The following is a 19221-nucleotide window of genomic DNA, read 5'->3' on the forward strand; positions in this document are numbered from 1 at the left end:
GCGTGCACTTACGGCTGGTGGTGTGTGTCTGATGAATGCGTGTCCTGACAGCTGGTGGTGTGTGTGTGTTTGGTGAAAGAGTACACTGACGGCTGGTGGTGTGTGTGTGCCTGGTGGAAGTGTGCACTGCCGGCTGGTGGTGTGTGTGCCTGGTAGAAGCGGGCACTGACGGCTGATGGTGGGTGTGCCTGGTGAAAGCGTGCACTTACGGCTGGTGGTGTGTGTCTGATGAATGCGTGTCCTGACAGCTGGTGGTGTGTGTGTGCTTGGTGAAAGAGTACACTGACGGCTGGTGGTGTGTGTGTGCCTGGTGAAAGCATGAACTGACAGCTGGTGGTGCGTTTGTGTATGGTGAAAGCGTGCACTGACGGCTGGTGTTGTGTGTGTGCCAGGTGAAAGCATGTGCCTGGTGAAAGTGTGCACTGACGGCCGGTGGAGTCTGTGTGCCTCGTGAAAGCGTGCACTGACAGGTGGTGGTGTGTGTGTGCCTGGTGAAAGCATGCACTGGCGGCTGGTGGTGTGTGTCTGCCTGGTGAAAACGCGCACTGATGTCTGGTGGTGTGTGCCTGGTGGGAGCGTGCACTAACGGCTGGAGGTGTTTGTACCCGGTGAAAGCGTGCACTGGCGGCTGGTGGTGTCTGTGCCCGGTGAAAGCGTCACCTACCATCGTCCTGCCCTAACAGCCACACATAACGCCTTAATGTGCTAAAATGTGAGGGACAGTACAGCAGCAAAAAGTGGATTGAAAGGATAACGCCAGGAGCGTGGGTAATGTAATAAAGGGAGTGGCTTAATTAACGTGCAAAAAAAATAAAATCGTGCTGAGCTTAGTGTGCTGCCCCACTTGTATTTTGGCTGTTTCTGTCATTGCATCCAGATATATGATACAACGAGTAGCAGCATACTGACAATAAGTCGGGTCTATTGGCTTTGTCAATTTTGTTAGTTGCATAAGATAAATAAGCTGCAACGATGGCTTGGGCTATAGTATGCGGCAGGGTTGGGCATAGAAAAAAAAAAAGAGGCCAAATTAATCGGTAGAATGCAGCACATTTGGGTGCATGGGAGGACTAAACAGGCCCAAGCTGCGGAAAGATAGTGGGAACACAAGTCACTTGGGGCACATTACCTGGCCTGTAGTCACATCACACGGCTGATGTACGCCCATCCAATACCTGGCCTCTCTGAAGAGAGCACGCAGCTATGGTCAGCTATGTGCGAGTGTGTAAAGGGGTGCACAGTGCTGAAGGTTACAATGGGTTGAGAGGGGGTGAAGGGTGACATAACTTGAAATACCACCTACCATCGTCCTGCCCTAACAGCCCCACATAACGTCTTAATTTGCTCAAATGTGAGAGACAGTACAGCAGCAAAAAGTGGATTGAAAGGATAACGCCAGCAGCGTGGGTAATGTAATAAAGGGAGTGGCTTAAACAACGTGCAAAAAACAAAAAAATCGTGCTTAGCTTAGTGTGCTGCCCCATTTGTATTTTGGCTGTTTCTGTCATTGCATCCAGATATATTATACAACGAGTAGCAGCATACTGACAATAAGTCGGGTCTATTGGCTTTGTCAATGTTGTTAGTTGCATAAGATAAATAAGCTGCAACGATGGCTTGGGCTATAGTATGTGGCAGGGTTGGGCATAGAAAAAAAAAAGAGGCCAAATTAATCGGTAGAATGCAGCACATTTGGGTGCATGGGAGGACTAAACAGGCCCAAGCTGCAGAAATATAGTGGAAACACAAATCACTTGGGGAACATTACCTGGCTGTAGTCACGTCACACAGCTGATGTATGCCCATCCAATATCTGGCCTCTCTGAAGAGAGCACGCAGCAATGGTCAGCTATGTACGAGTGTGTGAAGGAATGCACAGCGCTGAAGGAGGTTACAATGGGTTGAGAGGGGGTGAAGGGTGAAATAACTTGCAATACCACCTACCATTGTCCTGCCCTAACAGCCCCACATAACGCCTTAATTTGCTGAAATATGAGGAACAGTACAGCAGCAAAAAGTGGATTGAAAGGATAACGCCAGCAGCGTGGGAAATGTAATAAAGGGAGTGGCTTAAATAACGTGCAAAAAAAAAATCCTGCTTAGCTTAGTGTGCTGCCCCACTTGTATTATGGCTGTTTCTGTCATTACATCCAGATATATGATACAACGAATAGCAGCATACTGACAATAAGTCGGTCTATTGGCTTTATCAATTGTTGTCAGTTGCATGAGATAAATAAGCAGCAACGATGGCTTGGGCTATAGCATTGAGAGTGGGCTAGGACACATGTAAGAGAAAAGGGGGGAACATTACCTATAGGATGAGTGAGGTGCAAACAACATGCTGCAGGCAGAGGAACAGGAGGCATTATTCAGGAAAGAGGTACACGCCACACGCCCCCCAAAATGAGTGCAGTCCACAAGAACGGGAAAAGAATGCTGGTGACACAAACAACAAGCAATGAGCGCTCTGTGCTGGGGGAGGGGGAGGGCCATTAAAGGAAGGGGGCAGAGAGGAGCGTGTGAGAACTCACGCCGAAAGTTATAAGAAAAGCAGAGATCAAAGGAAGGGTGGGAGGGACATTGGCTAGGGAGCATATGTTGAGTGGAGATGTAGGTGCTTTTACAATGAGTAAAAAAAAAGTTACAAAGGCAATTCTGTTGTAAAGAGCTGTGAAGTACTTGGGTGCGGCTGTGCGTGTATCTGGGACGCAGAGCATAAGGGGGATGAGGGGTGAGGGGGTGTGCTGAAGCATATTAATCTGAATACGTGTCCATATGGCAGCAGAGGCAGAGCGTGCGCGTGAAGTGGCTGGGAACATCAAAGCAGCTGCAAAAGTCCTCCCAATGGCTGCAGGCTGACAAATGGTGCGCGAGCACGGCGCACATGCACTATGCCCGATCAGCCTGCAGACTTTGTGAGCATTTTTGAGGGCCCTTTACTATACTCTCGCAAAGCATTGCTTACGCAATGGCTATAGCGAGACCTAAAAATTATGCCGGGTCTGGTGGCTTAGTGATCAAATGTTCCACTATAGGCAGGCCCGGGCAGAGTCCTCGTAGCCGCACCACGCAGAACTCCGCAAATTGAAAAAATACTCTCCAGCACTATGCGGAGGTCCGCTAGTGGGCGGAGCTACCGGCTTCTCCTGTAGCATGTACTGCGGTAAGGATAAAAATAACGAGAATATAGGAAACTGCTAATCTGGGATCTCTGAATGTGCACCTATAATCTGGGACGCTTCTGTATGTCCTGCCCCGGTGATGCAAGCACTGCTGAGGGGAGGACGCTTGCCCATTCCGGATCAGTTAGGAGGCTCTGGCGGAGGGACTCAGGAGGCTTGGGATCCTCCTTACCTATTCGGTCCATCGACGATGCGAGAGGGTCCCCTTGGGTCAGGTTCCGACAGTGGCAGCCGCAGGAAGAGGCTTGGTCTCCTGTCCGCCCACCGCCCACCGGTAGCACTCACATTGTCTTCTCGGTGCTCTGCTCCACTCTAGTGGCAGCTCCTGATACTGAGTCTTGCACCAGAGGTGACGTGAGTCACGTGACATGGTGGGACCAGACATGGTTGTCCTCCAGCGGATATCAGTTTCCTTGGCAACGGCAAGAAGCCAGCTTTGTGCCTACTACGCAATCGAGCCTGGCCAGAACCTTGTGGGTAGTGGTAGTACAAAAACTCCACTACAAGGCAGAGTCGGAGTTTTGCCAAACTCTGTGCAATAAATGGAGGAGCAGAGTGGTAAAACTCTGCTAACTCCATCCACGAAACAGAGTTTGCCACTCACCCCTAACTATAGGGGCTTGTGTTTAACCTCGTCGTCACAAGTTCAAATCCTAGCAGGTCCACTCAGCCTTTCCTGCTTATGAGGTCAATAAAATGAGTAACATTGAGTTGGGATAACAATAAACATATGTTATTTAGTGCCAAGATACCCTTAGGTGAATGTGTGCATTACAATCACACATGTTATATTATCTGCAAATGTAGTAGACTTTGGGAAAGATAACTGAGCTGATACCTGATCTGGATAAAAAGAAAATGCCCTATATTCAGCGATATACCATGTTTGCTAAAGGATTTCAACATTCCTCAAGGGTTCTCTCCCATCTGTATTCTTTATGATGTATAGTATTTTGGCCTCTTCCATGCAAACAACATATATATGGGTTACTAAGAATTATAGTGTGGTTATCATTCTTTAACTGTGATTTTATGAATGTATTCACCTGCTTTTGACTTGAAGGGTTATTGTCATCCAAAGATAATTTACAGGTCAAAAGTGATGCGGGCTATCTTATTTGATCAAGGTGATATGTTACCTGAAGTCACTCCATGTAATGTTATCAGCAGTCAAAGACCATGTGAAGTAAGCAGTGGCTTGTGTCCAGAAAAGTATTGGCTTACACATTCTGATCTCTCTCAACTGAATGTAGTTATGAGACTTTGATCAAGTCTTAGGATCAAAGTCCACTGTGAGCTTCTAGTTAAAAGGATATGAAGATTCTTCAAGGGTAAACCATTGGTCAGACCTGAAAGCCCTCTGCTTAGCTTCTTCAAATGGTTTGGAGAAAGCAGAGAGGGGCACCAGCTGCCAAAAATTACAGTAGCCAGTTGAGCATACATCTCAAGCATGTGTATCCTGAGTGGATGATGGTTGGGACATCACCTTTTTGTCATAAGCAAGTCAAATATTTTTGTGGGAAAACTTAATGTTGACAGCTCCACAAACCACCAACTTTGCAAGAAGGTTTAATAAAAACTATCTGCAAACCTTGAAGGGCCTCGTTTTGAGTTTGAATGTAATGGAAAATACTCAACTCGCTGGGAGAGGTTTCAAAGCCCTCATTGCGAGTGTCCTGTAGAGGTTTGGTGGAGGCTACCACTCTGGGCTATTCTGAATAGTCCAATCTTTCTGAGTCCAAAAAGTACCAGGCCCACAGATTAATGAATTCAGAGTTGAACAGGTTGCATAGATCTCCTTCAAGGAAGTGGAGTAGTGGAAAATTTCCAAATAATGAGCGCAGAATTGTAAATATCTGCAGAAAAGTACAGAGTAAATTTGGTTTGGCAGATTATTCCCACCCTGGCTGAATATCCTCTCTCCCACAATAGTATATCTTCCCCCAAAAAGCATTGCTTGGAATGAGGGCCTAAATGTCATAGAAAATCGATCTATGGAGTCCTCTCTGAATTCAGTCCTTTTCTCAGAAATCCTAGGACTATCCATTGCCATCCAACTTAAAACTTTGGTTCCAATTGCAAACAATAATGTTTCTGTGCAAAGAGAACACTGACTGAGTCTGGCTAAAGGTGCTTTGTGTCTTTGACACCAATTCAGTAGATACTGCTCAAAGGCCTTTCTGTGCTCATAGAAATCAGATTGATCTGAGGATCTACCATCATTAACTGGACTTCATCTTTATCTACATAACTAGCAGCCCGTCCCGACGTTGTCCGGGGGCAATACAGCTACCAGGAAGTCCCTTACCAGGCGTCATCCTCGGGGCCGGATCAGCCCCACGGCCCCACTGTCGCCGCCGCTCTCTTTAGCATTGCGGAGATTGCACTGAACCGGGTGCCGGTTCCGCGCTCCTCCCCGCGCTCTTGGCCGGACGGCAGCTAACAGCTACCAGGAACTCCCTTACCTCACCGGGTGTCGTTTCCTTGCTCCTCCCCGCGCTCTTGGCCGGACGCCAGCTTACAGCTACCAGGAAGTCCCTTAAACCGGTGTTGGTTGTGCGCTCCTGGCCGGATGCCTGAACGCCGCGTTACTTTTCCTACGGCTCCACTTTCGCCGCAGCTCTTGCACATTTCACTGAACCGGGTGTCGGTTCCGCGCTCCTCCCCGCACCACGCCCACACGCCATTGCGTATACGCCACGTTATGTGCCCATGACGCCGTGCGCCGCGTTCTATCACTGTATGCATACGCCTAAGGACTACTTTTCCCCTAACATTCTTCCCCCCCCCCTTAATGTATATGGTGTGGTGCTATAGCCTATGTCCATCTCGTGGACCTCCCCTTTCCAACGCTGTATTGGGTGTTGTGATTGGTGGTGTAGTTCTGGAGTTTACCCGCCTCAAAGGTTCCCAGTTCTCGCTTTATAATAGTAGTATAGATCAACAAACTGTGTGCCATCTCCTGGGTGGAATACAGTTAAACCCATCCCCTGGGGAACCTTTTTGCCCTTGTGCCTGCATGGGTGATACTACCGAGGCAAAAGGGTAATGTATTCACTACTTTTATGGGCCCACACCCCCGAACAAATGAAACCGGTCCCAGGATGCTTGTTTCCGAAACTGGTCCCATGATGCTTGTTTCCGGCCCAGGGAGGACCTGGCCTGGCAGCTCGGTCTGGACTGTTCCCATGAGGCACAGGGTAAAGACTGATTTGCATATGGCTTGGTCCAAACTGGGTTGGCGTACTGGGCAACAAAATTATGGATTTAACCCAGATCTTTTGACTGGGGGAGAATGTTTGCATTGTCAGCATTCTGTCCATCATTTGTTTGCTGTAACACTAATTATGGCAAAGTGTATATCTGTGGAAACAGTATTTCAGAAGGGGTAGCACTTGTATCTACATGTTCATAGTACAAGACTTCCGATGAAACTTAAGCAAACTTCTGCCGCATTAAACTCACGTTAAGACATTTTAACAGCAATCAATAAAATATTTGACAGACTGGAAATGCACAAAAGAACACAGAACACGGGTCGCTAACGCAGTGCCAGGCATACCAATTGGCAAGCCAGGGGTTCCTGCAACCTTTCGTGATCACAAATTCACATCCAAGAGGCTAAATTCTAACTTCTTCCTGTGTGCTTTCAGATCCAGTCTTCAGGAATTAGCTTTGGTACTCCTGCTCAGCTCCATGTGACCTTTCAAGAATATTTTGTTCTAGGACTCTCAAGATACATTGGACCATGACTCACACACAGGGGCGGATTGGCAATGTGGGCATTCGGGCATTCGGGCTTGGGCCGAAGGGCCGGTGTCTCCGTGCCCTCTGTGGGCCGTTTTTTTTCCCCCCTTTCCCAGCCACACAGAGAGGCTGCTTTCATTTCTCTGTCTCTGTCTCCGTGCTCTCTGTGGACTAGGAAATCAGCTGAGGGTGGCTGGGGAGCGGGTGATTACAAAAATCGGCCTCCCTGGGGGCCAGGTGCTGCTCAGGCCTTTGAGCCATTTTCACCTTGGCTCCCCAGGGGCCCACGCAGCACATAAACAGTGTCAGTTTTAACACCTCGCCCACAGCCCTTCACATTCTGGCTACCATGGATGACCCAGCATCTGTGTATTGTGCTCCCTTGCCAGGACATTGCCCTGAGGCCTAGAGGGCTGATTAATTTACTAATTGCAGGAGCCTTACTGCTGTTCATGTGCTCCTGAGCTGAAGGTCTGGTGAGGGCTGAGTAGGTTAGTAATAGCATGGGCTTCTAGCTTATTAGGTGCTCCTTTACTGGAGGGCTCGAATAATTTTGTGACAAAAAGGGGCCTTGCTGTTTTTTTAGTTGCTCAGCATGTAGGCCATTGTCACCTTGGCCCTGTGTCCTGTGCAAGAAGAGTATCCTCTCACTTTCATTCCTTGTCTGTGCCAAACATCTTAAGGATTTTGGGGGCCCTGGGCCAAACATATTTTTGGGCCCCTGTTCAGAATAGATTTGAATTTATAATCCAATTTCTGCTCTTTGATGCCCTCTTTCAGCTGGTCACTGGACAGAGCACTACCATACTTGTCCAAATTCTTAATGTATTTACATCTAATATTCAAGGACATTGACGCGTGTTTTCAATATTACAACACAGTAGCAGCTCACTAAAATTACTGAAAATAATCTCAGTTACATCCTCCCATTTCTCATATGTGATGGCCGGTTTGATCTTAAAGACATTTTTTTTATGGATGTTGCATGAAACATAAACACATTTTCCTGAAAAATCTCTGTGATACGTTCTTACTCATCGCCCATATTAAAAAGAAATTTGAAAAAATTGTATTTAAAACAATCTGTTTAAGGAGTATGCATGGTCATTAGGGCACGATTCTCTGCAGAACAGAGCTGGCTCTATCAGGGGGCTCCCTGAAAGGCTGGGGCCCTGGGCCACAGCCCACATTGCCCATGCCTTAAAACGTCTCTTGTCTGTGCATAGGCATATGTGGCCTGATACCAGAGTTGCAGAGAGCTGGATTCAAGTTTGAGTCCCAGCATCTGCTCAACAACCTGTGATTCTGGGCAGATCACTTCATCGCCCAGGTCCTTAAATAAAAAATCGGATCATGTGAACTGTAATTGGTATTCATAAATAGAACTGTGTTTTTTGTATATGGACATCACCTTCTGGTTGTGAAATACATGTATGACTAGATTGTACAGATACATTTCCCAGCATTCTTTACACCCCAGACTGACTTTTCCTAGTTTGTGAATTCTTACTTTTGTTATTACATGGTCTATTCCCAGAGATTCCAATCTTACCCTTTCTTTTTGACTTTGTGCTACATTTCTGATTAATGTGATGATTAGAGTCTAGGACATAGCTGGTTGGGAAAGAGTATCTAACGGCATTGTGCAGGGCGTTAAGACTGCAAGTAAGTATTCAGTTATCAGAACTGCAGTGCTCCTAGCCTTTACCAATGTTACTTGCTCTGTAAGCTTTAAAAGGCTTAATTTACTAAATATTTCTCTACAAATTAGACCTCAAAGAGTAACCAAATGGTCTTCCATGAAAGGGCACGCCCCTTGAATGTGGGCCACGCCCCTTGAATGTGGGCCACGCCCCTTGAATGTGGGCCACGCCCCTTAATTGTGGGCCACGCCCCTTGAATGTGGGCCACTTTTTTCGTCAGTGCCCGGGCCAAATTGTGATCCCAATCCGACCCTGCTCACACGTGTTGAAGAAAGAGCAGTGGTGGCAATCTCATCTGACTCAAACTATCACAGATGGTAGCACCACTATTTTGTCTCAGGGGCACTGGAGGCACAACCTTGTACTGATTACATCTTCTACTTCTGACAGATATTTCATGATTCCCAACCTGCCAGAATGGAATTAGAAGTTGACCTCTTTATTCAATTTCCTTGGGTTTTGGTTTGGGGTCCAGATAGGATTCTTCTGGGAGGCAAAGTTCTCCTTCAGTAAATGTCTCTTCAGTTCTGTTTTCTATTAATTAAGGCTGAGTTGCTTTTTCATGGGGTTGAGATTATTTACAGTCTAGGTCCTTGGATTTGATGATCCCGCTCATGTTTATTTCACTTGATTCTTGCTTGTGTAATATCATATTGTATTGTTTGCAGCATTTATATAGCACTTACTACTTTGTGTGGTGCTGAAGCACTTGCTTGCATGGGTAGCACACTACACCATGTAGGGTGTGTGGTATGTTATCAATCTTTGATCCTATGTGGGAAAGGTTTCCATGTCATTCATGATGACCATTGAGGTACAGTCATCTTGTTATGGGACGTAGCATTGTGGTGGATAATGAAGTTCGAGAGACAGAGGTGCAGTGAGTAGCTTTGAGCAGCTCTGCAGGTCCCTTTATGGTATTTCTTATGGTATAGTCTGCTTAGTTGATTACTGCACTGGGTTGTCCAATCTGGGATTTTGTGTATAATTGTGGTCCTGAGTTAACATGATTGGAAGGAGAGAGAAGTGGAGAGATCTGTTGAGATGGCTATTTTTATCATTCCATACCTGAGTGTGTTTGTGAGATGTAAAGAGTAGTCTGTTTGTGTAGGTATTTGGGGCCTGCAGAAGTGGACTATTTTAAAGTTATCTGAATTGTCCTGGATTGTGTGAAAGATCTCTGTAGTTATTCCAAACCTGTTCATTTGGTGATGTTGTTGGGGGCTTTACAGTGCCATTGTTGACCTACCCTCGTAGCAGACATGTCATATCAATTTTTAAGGTAAATGTTACAATTTGCTACAGAACAGTGTATATTATGGTCTTAATATTATATGCCATTACTGTTATATATATATATATATATATATACAAGTACATAACTATTTAATGCTACTGCAAACCGTAGGTCAGCCCTTCTTAGGTTGCCCCTGAAAGCAATTTGTTGGTTTAGTAGTTTCCAGTTCATAGGTTGTAAGCTGAGGATTGCGCTTGAGGGTGCACCTGTTTTCCGGGCTCTGTTGCCAGGCTGTGTGTAGTGCAGTTATCCAGAAAATAGCCATGTTTTAAACTGTCTTCAGAAGTGTATATGCTCCTTGGTGCTTCTAACGTTGTCTGGTAGTGGGCTCCAGAACTTGTCGCTTGTATTGAGAAAGCAGTGCCTCCCAAGGATTTCTTATGGTAAGCTGGTATGATGGTAGGTGGTACAAACATGGTGTGCCCTGTTCTGGTTGGTCTATAATGCTTGAATTTAACTTGCAGGGATCGCAGTCCTTTATCTTGGGTGGCTCTGTGGACAATGCAGAAAGCCTTGAACAGTGCCCTTCCAGCTGTAGGTAGCCAATGGAGTGATTGCAGGACTGGAGTCATGCGTTCTCTTGGATGACAGCAGAAAAAAAGCCTTGTGTATTTGCGTATGATGAATGTGGGTGTGCCAATGTGTAGTCTGTTGACATAGTAAACCTTAAAGATTACAATTGTGCAAATGGCATGAAGTTTATGTTGGTGCAGAAGATATATGAAAATGCTACATGTTGTTTTTATTGTGTTGAAGGCACTCTTTGTGTTGTTGTTTATATGACATGTCAAGGATAGGTCTGAATCATGGTTACTCCTGTGTGTCTAACTTCTGATGATATTGTTGGAGGGGCTTCAAGTTCTTTAGGCCATATGGAGGTAGGCTAGTACCTTTGCCATTGTCCATCCGTCATAATGTCTGTTTTTGCTTTATATAGCCTTAAGGCAATCAAATCTTAAGGCACCACTCATACACTGAGTGACGAACATTTACAGATATTCTGGCCCTTTATCTTGACTTCTGTTTTTGAACCGATGGGAGACCGTCAGGTTTTTTTTAGCACTGAGGTAATGTGGTCTAATTTCTTCAGATTTAGGCTTAACCTAGGAAAGCCTAGGACATGATTTGGAACGCCCTTAAGTTTTGGATTCCTTCTTCAGTGCTTCTGCATACACCATATTAAAGCAGTGCAGCAAGTACAATTCAGAACTTTGAAGGAGTGGGAGTACATTTCTCAGCAACAGCTGAGAACTGGCACTTTCCTCACTGATTGAGATCAGTAACGAAGAACATAAATTCTGGTCAAACAAGCTCTGGGTTTTTACCTTCAGATTTGGAGGAATAGTAAACAAAGTCAGTGCTTACTCTAGCCAGTGTGGTTGTCTGGCAAACCATTGCATGTAGAGTGGCGTCAGATGAGTGATTGATTGTAGAAGCCAGAGTCTCAAAATGGACTTACAAGAATTGCTTCAGTTAATAATTTTGTTTAGATTTTGCCAGCACAGTGCTTGTGCTGTGCTTTTGAAATCTCTTGTATTTAATATATCTTAAAAGGGGGCTCTTATCAGTTTTAATTGACAAATTAATGTGTTCATTCGCATTTGTGTGGAGCTTTTTGTTTTGATAACTTCAGCTGGCTGCATCCATTTACTATACTTCTACTAAAGCTTTTCAGACTGTTTAAGTCCCATTCCCTGTCAAGATAAGGGGCCAGATGTAGGTAGGCATTTACCGGTCGGTAACGGCCGAATTCGGCCGTTACCGACCGGTAAATGCAATTTGAGATGTAGGGCCCTGTATTTTACAGAATCGGTAAATTTACCGATCGGTAAATTTACCGATTCTGTAAAATACCGAATCGGTATTTTTTCCGATTCGGTAAAATTGATATGTAGGTGGGACTCTTCTGAGTCCCACAAGCATTACAGAATCGGTATTTTACCATCAAATACTATTTGATGGTAAAATAACGATTCTGGTGTGCATGCACATGTGTGCATGCACACCTGTGCCATATGACAGGCAGACCTGCCCTTAGGGCAGGTATGCCTGCCACATGGCCCCCGAACCTTTTTTGGGGGTGCTAGAGGGTGTCAAAGTGACACCCTTGTCAGAATCGGTATTTACCGATTCGGTAAATACCGACCGGTAATGCCCCATTCATTCCTATGGGCTTCAAAGCCCATAGGAATGAATGGGACATTACCGGTCGGTATTTACCGAATCGGTAAATACCGATATTTACCGATTCGGTAAAAGGAACATCTGGATGTTCCTACATATCCACCCCTCAGATTTACCGATTTTTAATTACCGAATCGGTAAAATTCGGTAATTAAAAATCGGTAAATCTCATTTACCTACATCTGGCCCTAGATCTCTTCCTACAGAAAAGGCAGACAGCTTCTGACAGTATGCTGGAATGCTTGCTCTTTTTATTACTTAGTTGTGTAAAGCAGATGCTTTAGCCTTGAAACGTTTGTGACATTTCCTATTCATGCATCAGTACCTTTCTTTGCACTTCGGAGGCATTATCGGATTGATTTTTTTCAACTTAATCTATTTGGTCATTATGATCAAATTCTAAATGTTTTAATAAGCATTGCTTGTTAAAAATAAAGTGAATATACAAGAACTGCAGTTCCTTGCAGACGACAGGGCCTTGATTTGAATGGGGCAGCAGGTGCAGTAACACCGGGCTCAAAAGTTATCAGAACTCCTCCAAACACATAATATTTCTATTAGCTCAATTATTCTATTATTTCCCTCTATCATTTCATTTTGAAAATGATGCTATCACTTACCTGCACTATACCACTAGTAACAGCCCAATATATTGACTTTTGTATATAAACAAGTCATAACACTTGAGCGGACTTTCTGTAAATGTAATTGTACAATAGCTCAGCAAGCTACAACTTACAACAACAAAACATCTAATTATTTATCACAGAGGTGAAATCTAATGCATTCATCAATACTTGTTTTGAATGTGGTGATATTTATATAGCACAAGCATAGATAGACACTAAAGGAGCGTTGCATGATAATAAGCTTGAGGAACAGGGAAATATCTCTGAACATTTACAAGTTCTGATGTATCATTCTCTTCTGTTTCAGCTAACATCATGTCTATCAAACTGATGACAAAACGCTGTGCTTCCTCATGTGTTAACGGCAATCAAAATTTGCTCATTGCAAACACCACTGAAGAGTGCTGCACCACAGACCTTTGCAACGCCTACAGCATCGGCGACGGCAACACCATTGCTGGCTTCTCATCTAGCGCTTCCAGCGTCAAAATCAGCTTTTTGGTGAAGGCTGCCTCGGTAGCGGTCTTCGGCGTCCTGTTGAAGCTGGCGCTGTAATGTCTGATGAAAGAAGGATCATGACAGAGGCGGGGGAGGGATCAGCGAAGAATCAGCTCAACGCTGATTTTTTGGGAACTGATACCTTCAAAATACGCTGCATCGTCTTGTTTAATACTGATGCTTTAAAAGAGGGGTTATTTGTAGGGCCTTTTGGGACACATCTTGGTCTCCTAGTTATAGAAGTAGGAATTAAATATGTTCTCATCCCCCAGTTATCACTTGGCACTGAATGAGTCCTACTCAGATTATCCAGAGACTGGTAAATAGTGTGCCCTGTGCAATTTCCATTTTTTCTGCAGGATTTAGTGGAGTTTCCTAATTTTTACATGACACAAAAATGCTTAATGAGTCTAACAACTGGGATTTCTGCCAATTGTTGACATGCTATACCTGAATTTTCCCTGTTTGATCTCACACTGGTTTTAATGCAATCTGACACCAATTGTTGGTTAGGCTCAGCTCTAAATGTATAATAGTGCTGTAAGGTCAGACAAAGCTTTTACCCCTTTTTAGTACTATCAGCAGGGCCTAAAAAAAAGACCTTTAGAAGTTGCGCACAATATGCATCCTTGCACCTTTTAAATATTGTATATTCCAGTAGTACATGAAAATGAAGGTTGGCATATGCTTTAACAATGCTCATAATTTGTTTTCTTCCTGTTTACCTCTTAGATGTAATTCAAATCATTAAAGATCTCCTCTGATGTAAATTGTTGCTAGTGTACTCCCTCTGTGCCCTTATTGCACACCACGCCTCTGACTGCTTTAAGGCCTTCCATGGAGTTGAGATGAAAGCCTGCTGCTTTTTTAATGTGAATGTCAGGGTACCTGACTTTCAAGCCCAAAACTGTTGGGAACATAGCACTCTTTTTGGCATTAAATTAGGTCAAATGTTAAAGTGTTTATGGTTATGGGCTAACAGAGTTGTACAAAATCAGAACTACTATAGTTTTCATCTGATTAGAAATTCTCAAAGATTTCATAATGTTGTGAGATTTGCCAAAAAGGTTTGCTGGCGCTTGGTATATAGGAGAGGAAATCAAGGACCCCCTGAACAGTAAATAGTACAATTCCTAGGACAGGGTACAACTGTATGTCGAAAATAACTCCTAGGCAATCCTAGGATAAATCAAGCAGTATGCACATCAATGTAATATAGGGAAAAAACAAAAGATAAGTAGGAATGTACAAAAATGATTTACTCTTTAATAAGGGTACCCGTACTTCTGACGGAAGACGCAGGTGGCCATTTTCAGCCCGGCTCTATGTAGATGATAGGAACGGAATTAGATAAGCTGCCCTTCTGAAAGCACAAATTCATTGTATTTACTGGACTGCCAACGCATGTCTCAATACACGGGTAGATATCAGATTATCGACTACGGACATTTATATCTTTTTGGATGTGGATCAAGGAAGGTATACGCGACTTTTAGTTATATCGCTGGTCTACGCCTCACAATATGACACATATATAGGAGTATCAGATGTTTTATCACGCACTACCATAGGCACAGACTACAATTTTGAAGTTTTATCGTCTCCACAACTGTTGAAAAATTTTAAGAATTTTGAACGATAAAAGTCTAGGTGCAGTCCTTCATCCTCTCGAACTATCCCGACTACAGATGTGCTAAACAAATGTGTGGCTACTCCTGAAGAAGGCATTGTGTACACCGAAACGCATGTCAAAAATTCTAAGATATTGCCACTTTTTACCTTTTTAATTTTAGTTTACATATATGTTGTTATTATGAATTCGAATGCATTACAGATTATGTATATTATGTAATTTTTTATAGGAATTTTTTAACATGGCGCTTGGTATATGCCTGAGAGGTTTAAACAAAAAATCTTATCAGTTTCTTCAGTCATTCATAAGAAACTGAGGCCCAGATTTAGTAAGTTTTTGCACTGGTGCAGAGAAGTGCAGAGAAGTGCAAAGCTGCACATGGTGTTTGCCACCCAGCGCAAAGTGCTTTGCACTAGAAAGATTCCCTCCCCCCCCCCCAAAAAAAATGTTTTGTATCAAATAAGTGTTACTCGGACAGATGAGTGCAAAAAACTGAAGGTTTAGGTTCAAAACCCTGGGGTAGATGTTAAAAAAATATATCTTCAGATATATTGCTCTCTCCTCCCCTCTCCCTAGTGCCGCCACTGATTTCAGCTGCAGAGCGCCGCACACACACCATAGCTCCAAAGCGCAATAGTGTGTGCATGAGTCTAGCATAGGTTTTGGTCAGAAAGGGCACTGTTCCAGTATAAAATATCTTGCCAAGACAAGTTTAAAACCTTTTCTCACTTTGTATGTGTGCTGCACAGTGCAGTACGCATGCAAAATCAGAAACAAAACGAAAAATAGAAACATTTCTCCTGTTAGCACCTCCTTTGAAGTGGCATTAACATTTGCCACCAAACCCTCTCTACAATTCTTTGTAGATAGATTTTTGCGTCAAATGGTATGAGTGGTTGCATGGAAACACTCATGTAATGTCCCCTTGGCGCTAAGTAATGCAAAGAAGTATTTTGCGCTACGTTTAGGGTACATCCCAATGCAAAACAAGTTTTGCGCTGGAAAGTTAATTCCCCCCCAAAAATCTTTTGTGCTGGTTAACATCACCTTTGTGACACTAACCCAGCGCTAAATGTTTGAAAATCTACCCACCAGTCTGGTAGCCGGACTGGGGTTTGTGTTAAAAAGGAATGCCTACTTGAAAAGACATAAACAAGATGGAATGTAGTAATGTATACAATTATACACGGCATTGCGTGTGTGCTGCAGAACACACACCCAGTGCGTTGGACTGTTCAGAGTTTGTCTCAACATAGGAATCTGTACTGGAAGAGAATGCTTCCGGTGCAAACTTATGCTAAACAGCCCACACTCACCCTTGCACGCAAAGGAGACTTGTTTGAATGCCAGTGAAGAGGATGGTAGCCGCAGCAAGCAGACCCAGGGCTGGCTTTAGCACTAATGGCACCTGATGCTACAATCTTTGTTGGAGCCCCCTAGAAACTAAGCATGGGTGAATTTTGCGAATCTCGCGTTCGCGAATTTTGCGGATTTGCGAACTCGCAATCCGCAAAATCCGCGAATTCCCGCGAATTTGCGGATTTTTTTTTTTGTGTTCGCGCGTGTTTCTGCCAGTTCGCGAGGGTTTTTACAATTTCGCAATTTGCGAACTTACCTGTGGGGTCGCAAGTTTTGCGAACTTGTTGTTTCTACGTGTCCAGCCTGTTTGGGACACTCTTCTTCATCACTGCCACTCTCTGTCACCACTGCCACTCTCTGACTACTCATGCCACCCTCTGGCCCACCCATGCCACCCTCTGTTTCATCACCACACCCTCTGGTTGTCCAGTGTACATTATTTTCGGAAAAGCAAAGCACACCTTCCCTGCCTCAAGTGACCTGAATTAATTTGGGGCTGATTAATGTGTCACAGAATATTTTTTTAGCTGGCACCTGCTTCCTTAGTGCTTCCTGATTAGTGATCTTTTGCACTTGCTAAGTGCTTTCATTGTTGCAAAATTAGTTACAACACCTGCCCTGCCCCAACTGACAATAATGAATTAGGGGCTGATTAATGGATTTTAACTTCCAGCCTGGCTCCTGCTTGTCTCCCTTAGCTGTAATTCAGGACCTTTGTGGCATATGTGTAACTATTCTAAGGTTCAGAGCAGGGTCACATAATAGTTGCAACTGGCAACTGAACTCTGGAGGGGCCCCTCAGGAAGCACTACAGGAAATGGCTACTAATGATGAGCCTGAACTTTTGAACCTGGTAAGTAGTTTCAGTTTTGCTAAGATCGTATTTCTGCAATTTAGCACTTACTCGCGGGGTGCGAAGTTGTACTGGCAAGCCGCGAACTCACGCGAACAGTGCGAGCAAGCCACAAAATCCGCTGCTCGCGGATTTGCGGATTTTGCGGGAGATTCGCGGATCTCGCGGATTGCGAATTTACCGAAAATCCGCAAAATCCGCGAGCGAAACGGATTTTCCGCCCATGCTTACTAGAAACCTGTTTAGGTCTCGCCTAGGCAGTGCACATGCACTCCTCTAGGAGATGACCTTTAGAAATCGGTCTGCTCCTTTGCACACTCGTGCTTGTCCTGGCATCCACCTTACGGGAGCGAGCATCGGCCTTCATGCTAATTGAAAACATATGGCTCTGGCGCCGCTGCTGCTCGCTCCTGCAAGGCAGAGGCCGGCACAAGCACGAGTGCTTCAAACAGCTGCTGCTTGTTTTCCTTAAGTTGCCTAATAGACTTTTTTTTCCTCATATTCTTCCACAGTGCCTTTCTCTCCCTCCTCCTTGCTATATTTACTGTAACACTCCCGTCTCTTGATACTCTGTTATTGCGTCGATCTCTTTCGTTTTTTCAATCTGCCTCTCAGTCACTTGCTTTTTCCTGTGCCCATTTGCAGTCATCTTGCCAACTCCACATTCTCCGCACTGGCTCCTGTCTAAACATTTTCTTACCTACCTCTCCCTTGTCACATAAATCAAGTACATTGATTTCCCTTGTCTCACTATCCTTTGCTACTCCAGGTCTCTCCTTTGTCTCGCCTAACCCTGCCGAACATCCCTGTACTCACAGTAACCTCTTCTTGTTTCTATATTTCACCCATTCTCTCTCACCCTTGTTTCTATATTTCACCCTTTCATTCTATATTTCTCCCATCAGTAATCATTAATTTATTTTGCCTGACCTCTTATTTGAGTCACGGTGTAGTATGAGTTCAACCCTAATTTGCAAATCCATTGGCGTCACACGGACTGCTCCGTCTCTAGGCCTAATGAAACGGACGCAGAGTTATCGCTTAATCACTGCTTTACTAGAATAGATAACCCACAGAACCAAAAGCTGATAGAAGTCTGGGGGAAGGACATTTGGCCCCTATTTTACAAAGTTAGCGCCTCTGTAAATTTAAAAAAACAGACAAATTTGTCCCCCCTTTGTATTACACTAAGACTTTCTATGATGTGATGTTGGCAATTCTTAGACATAAACACGCCACTTTTGATGAAGCCACAGCTGCCACTGTTTTGTCCTGTCTGGCGATGTCCTGCTGAAGCCATTAGCTTGATTCTGTATCACCTCGAGCTTCTGCCGCAGTTGCCGGCTAAGGGCTAAGTTGTGGCTTGGGCATCGTTAGCACCTTCTTTATCCTTTAAAAAATAAACATCTCATGTCAGTCTCCACATTAGCTGGGTCTGGTTCAGTGCCTGCTCCTGGAGTCTACTCTGCAGCTGATTCATGTGGTAGATACTGTTTTACTTAAAAGCGAGAAAAAGAGATGTAGGTTTCATACCCGAGGATATAATACCTGTCATGAAAAAGTCTACCTGACCTGAGTCTATGGTTTTTATTTTTAATCCCCCTTTCGGGTTTGATTCTTATGCACACCGTCTTCTTCATGCTATCCACTTTGGAATGAAACTTAAAGCTGCCAGGCTGATAACCTACTACCATCTTCTCAACACGATAAGGGACTTTAGGTAGGTTTGTAATGGTCGGGATACATATGTATGTAGTTTACATATTCTGAAATGCCCCATGTCTGAGAAGCTTTCTTACTTATTGTTTTTCACAAGGCAACTCATGTTATGGAGGTGGCTTTTAAATCTTTATAGGCCAAGTCTAATTTGATTATATTGTTGAAACAGGAGATTGGGCCATTTTTGAAACCTTTTAATAATGGCCTTCTTGAAATAATGCATGTCATGTAGAAACACATTCTGGGTTGGCCTGTAAAAGATAGCTAGAAACTTAAAAGCCACTATGCTTGCCAAATCATTTTGAGGCTTGCTCTTAATACCACAGATCCTGAATGTGTTGGCCTCTGTGGCCAGCTTAGGCCATATGCATTTCTCATGACCTTCCTGAGGAGGAAACTTTTTTCCTCAGGTCC

The 19221-nt window shown here is 44.2% G+C and overlaps 1 protein-coding gene across 1 annotated transcript in view; it reads left to right on the forward strand.

Moving 5' to 3' along the window:
- LOC147724771 (prostate stem cell antigen-like) overlaps nucleotides 1-14013 on the forward strand; it is a 71404-nt gene extending 57391 nt beyond the window's left edge. Inside the window, exon 3 of the mRNA XM_086967063.1 lies at nucleotides 13053-14013. Coding sequence (XP_086823189.1) covers nucleotides 13053-13300 — 248 coding nt within the window. The 3' untranslated portion in view covers nucleotides 13301-14013. The remainder of the gene's footprint in view (nucleotides 1-13052) is intronic.
- The last annotated feature ends 5208 nt before the right edge of the window (nucleotides 14014-19221 follow it).

The sequence above is a fragment of the Lissotriton vulgaris genome, chromosome 4_1, assembly GCF_964263255.1.
Source record: "Lissotriton vulgaris chromosome 4_1, aLisVul1.2, whole genome shotgun sequence".
NCBI classification, from domain to species: Eukaryota; Metazoa; Chordata; class Amphibia; order Caudata; family Salamandridae; genus Lissotriton; species Lissotriton vulgaris.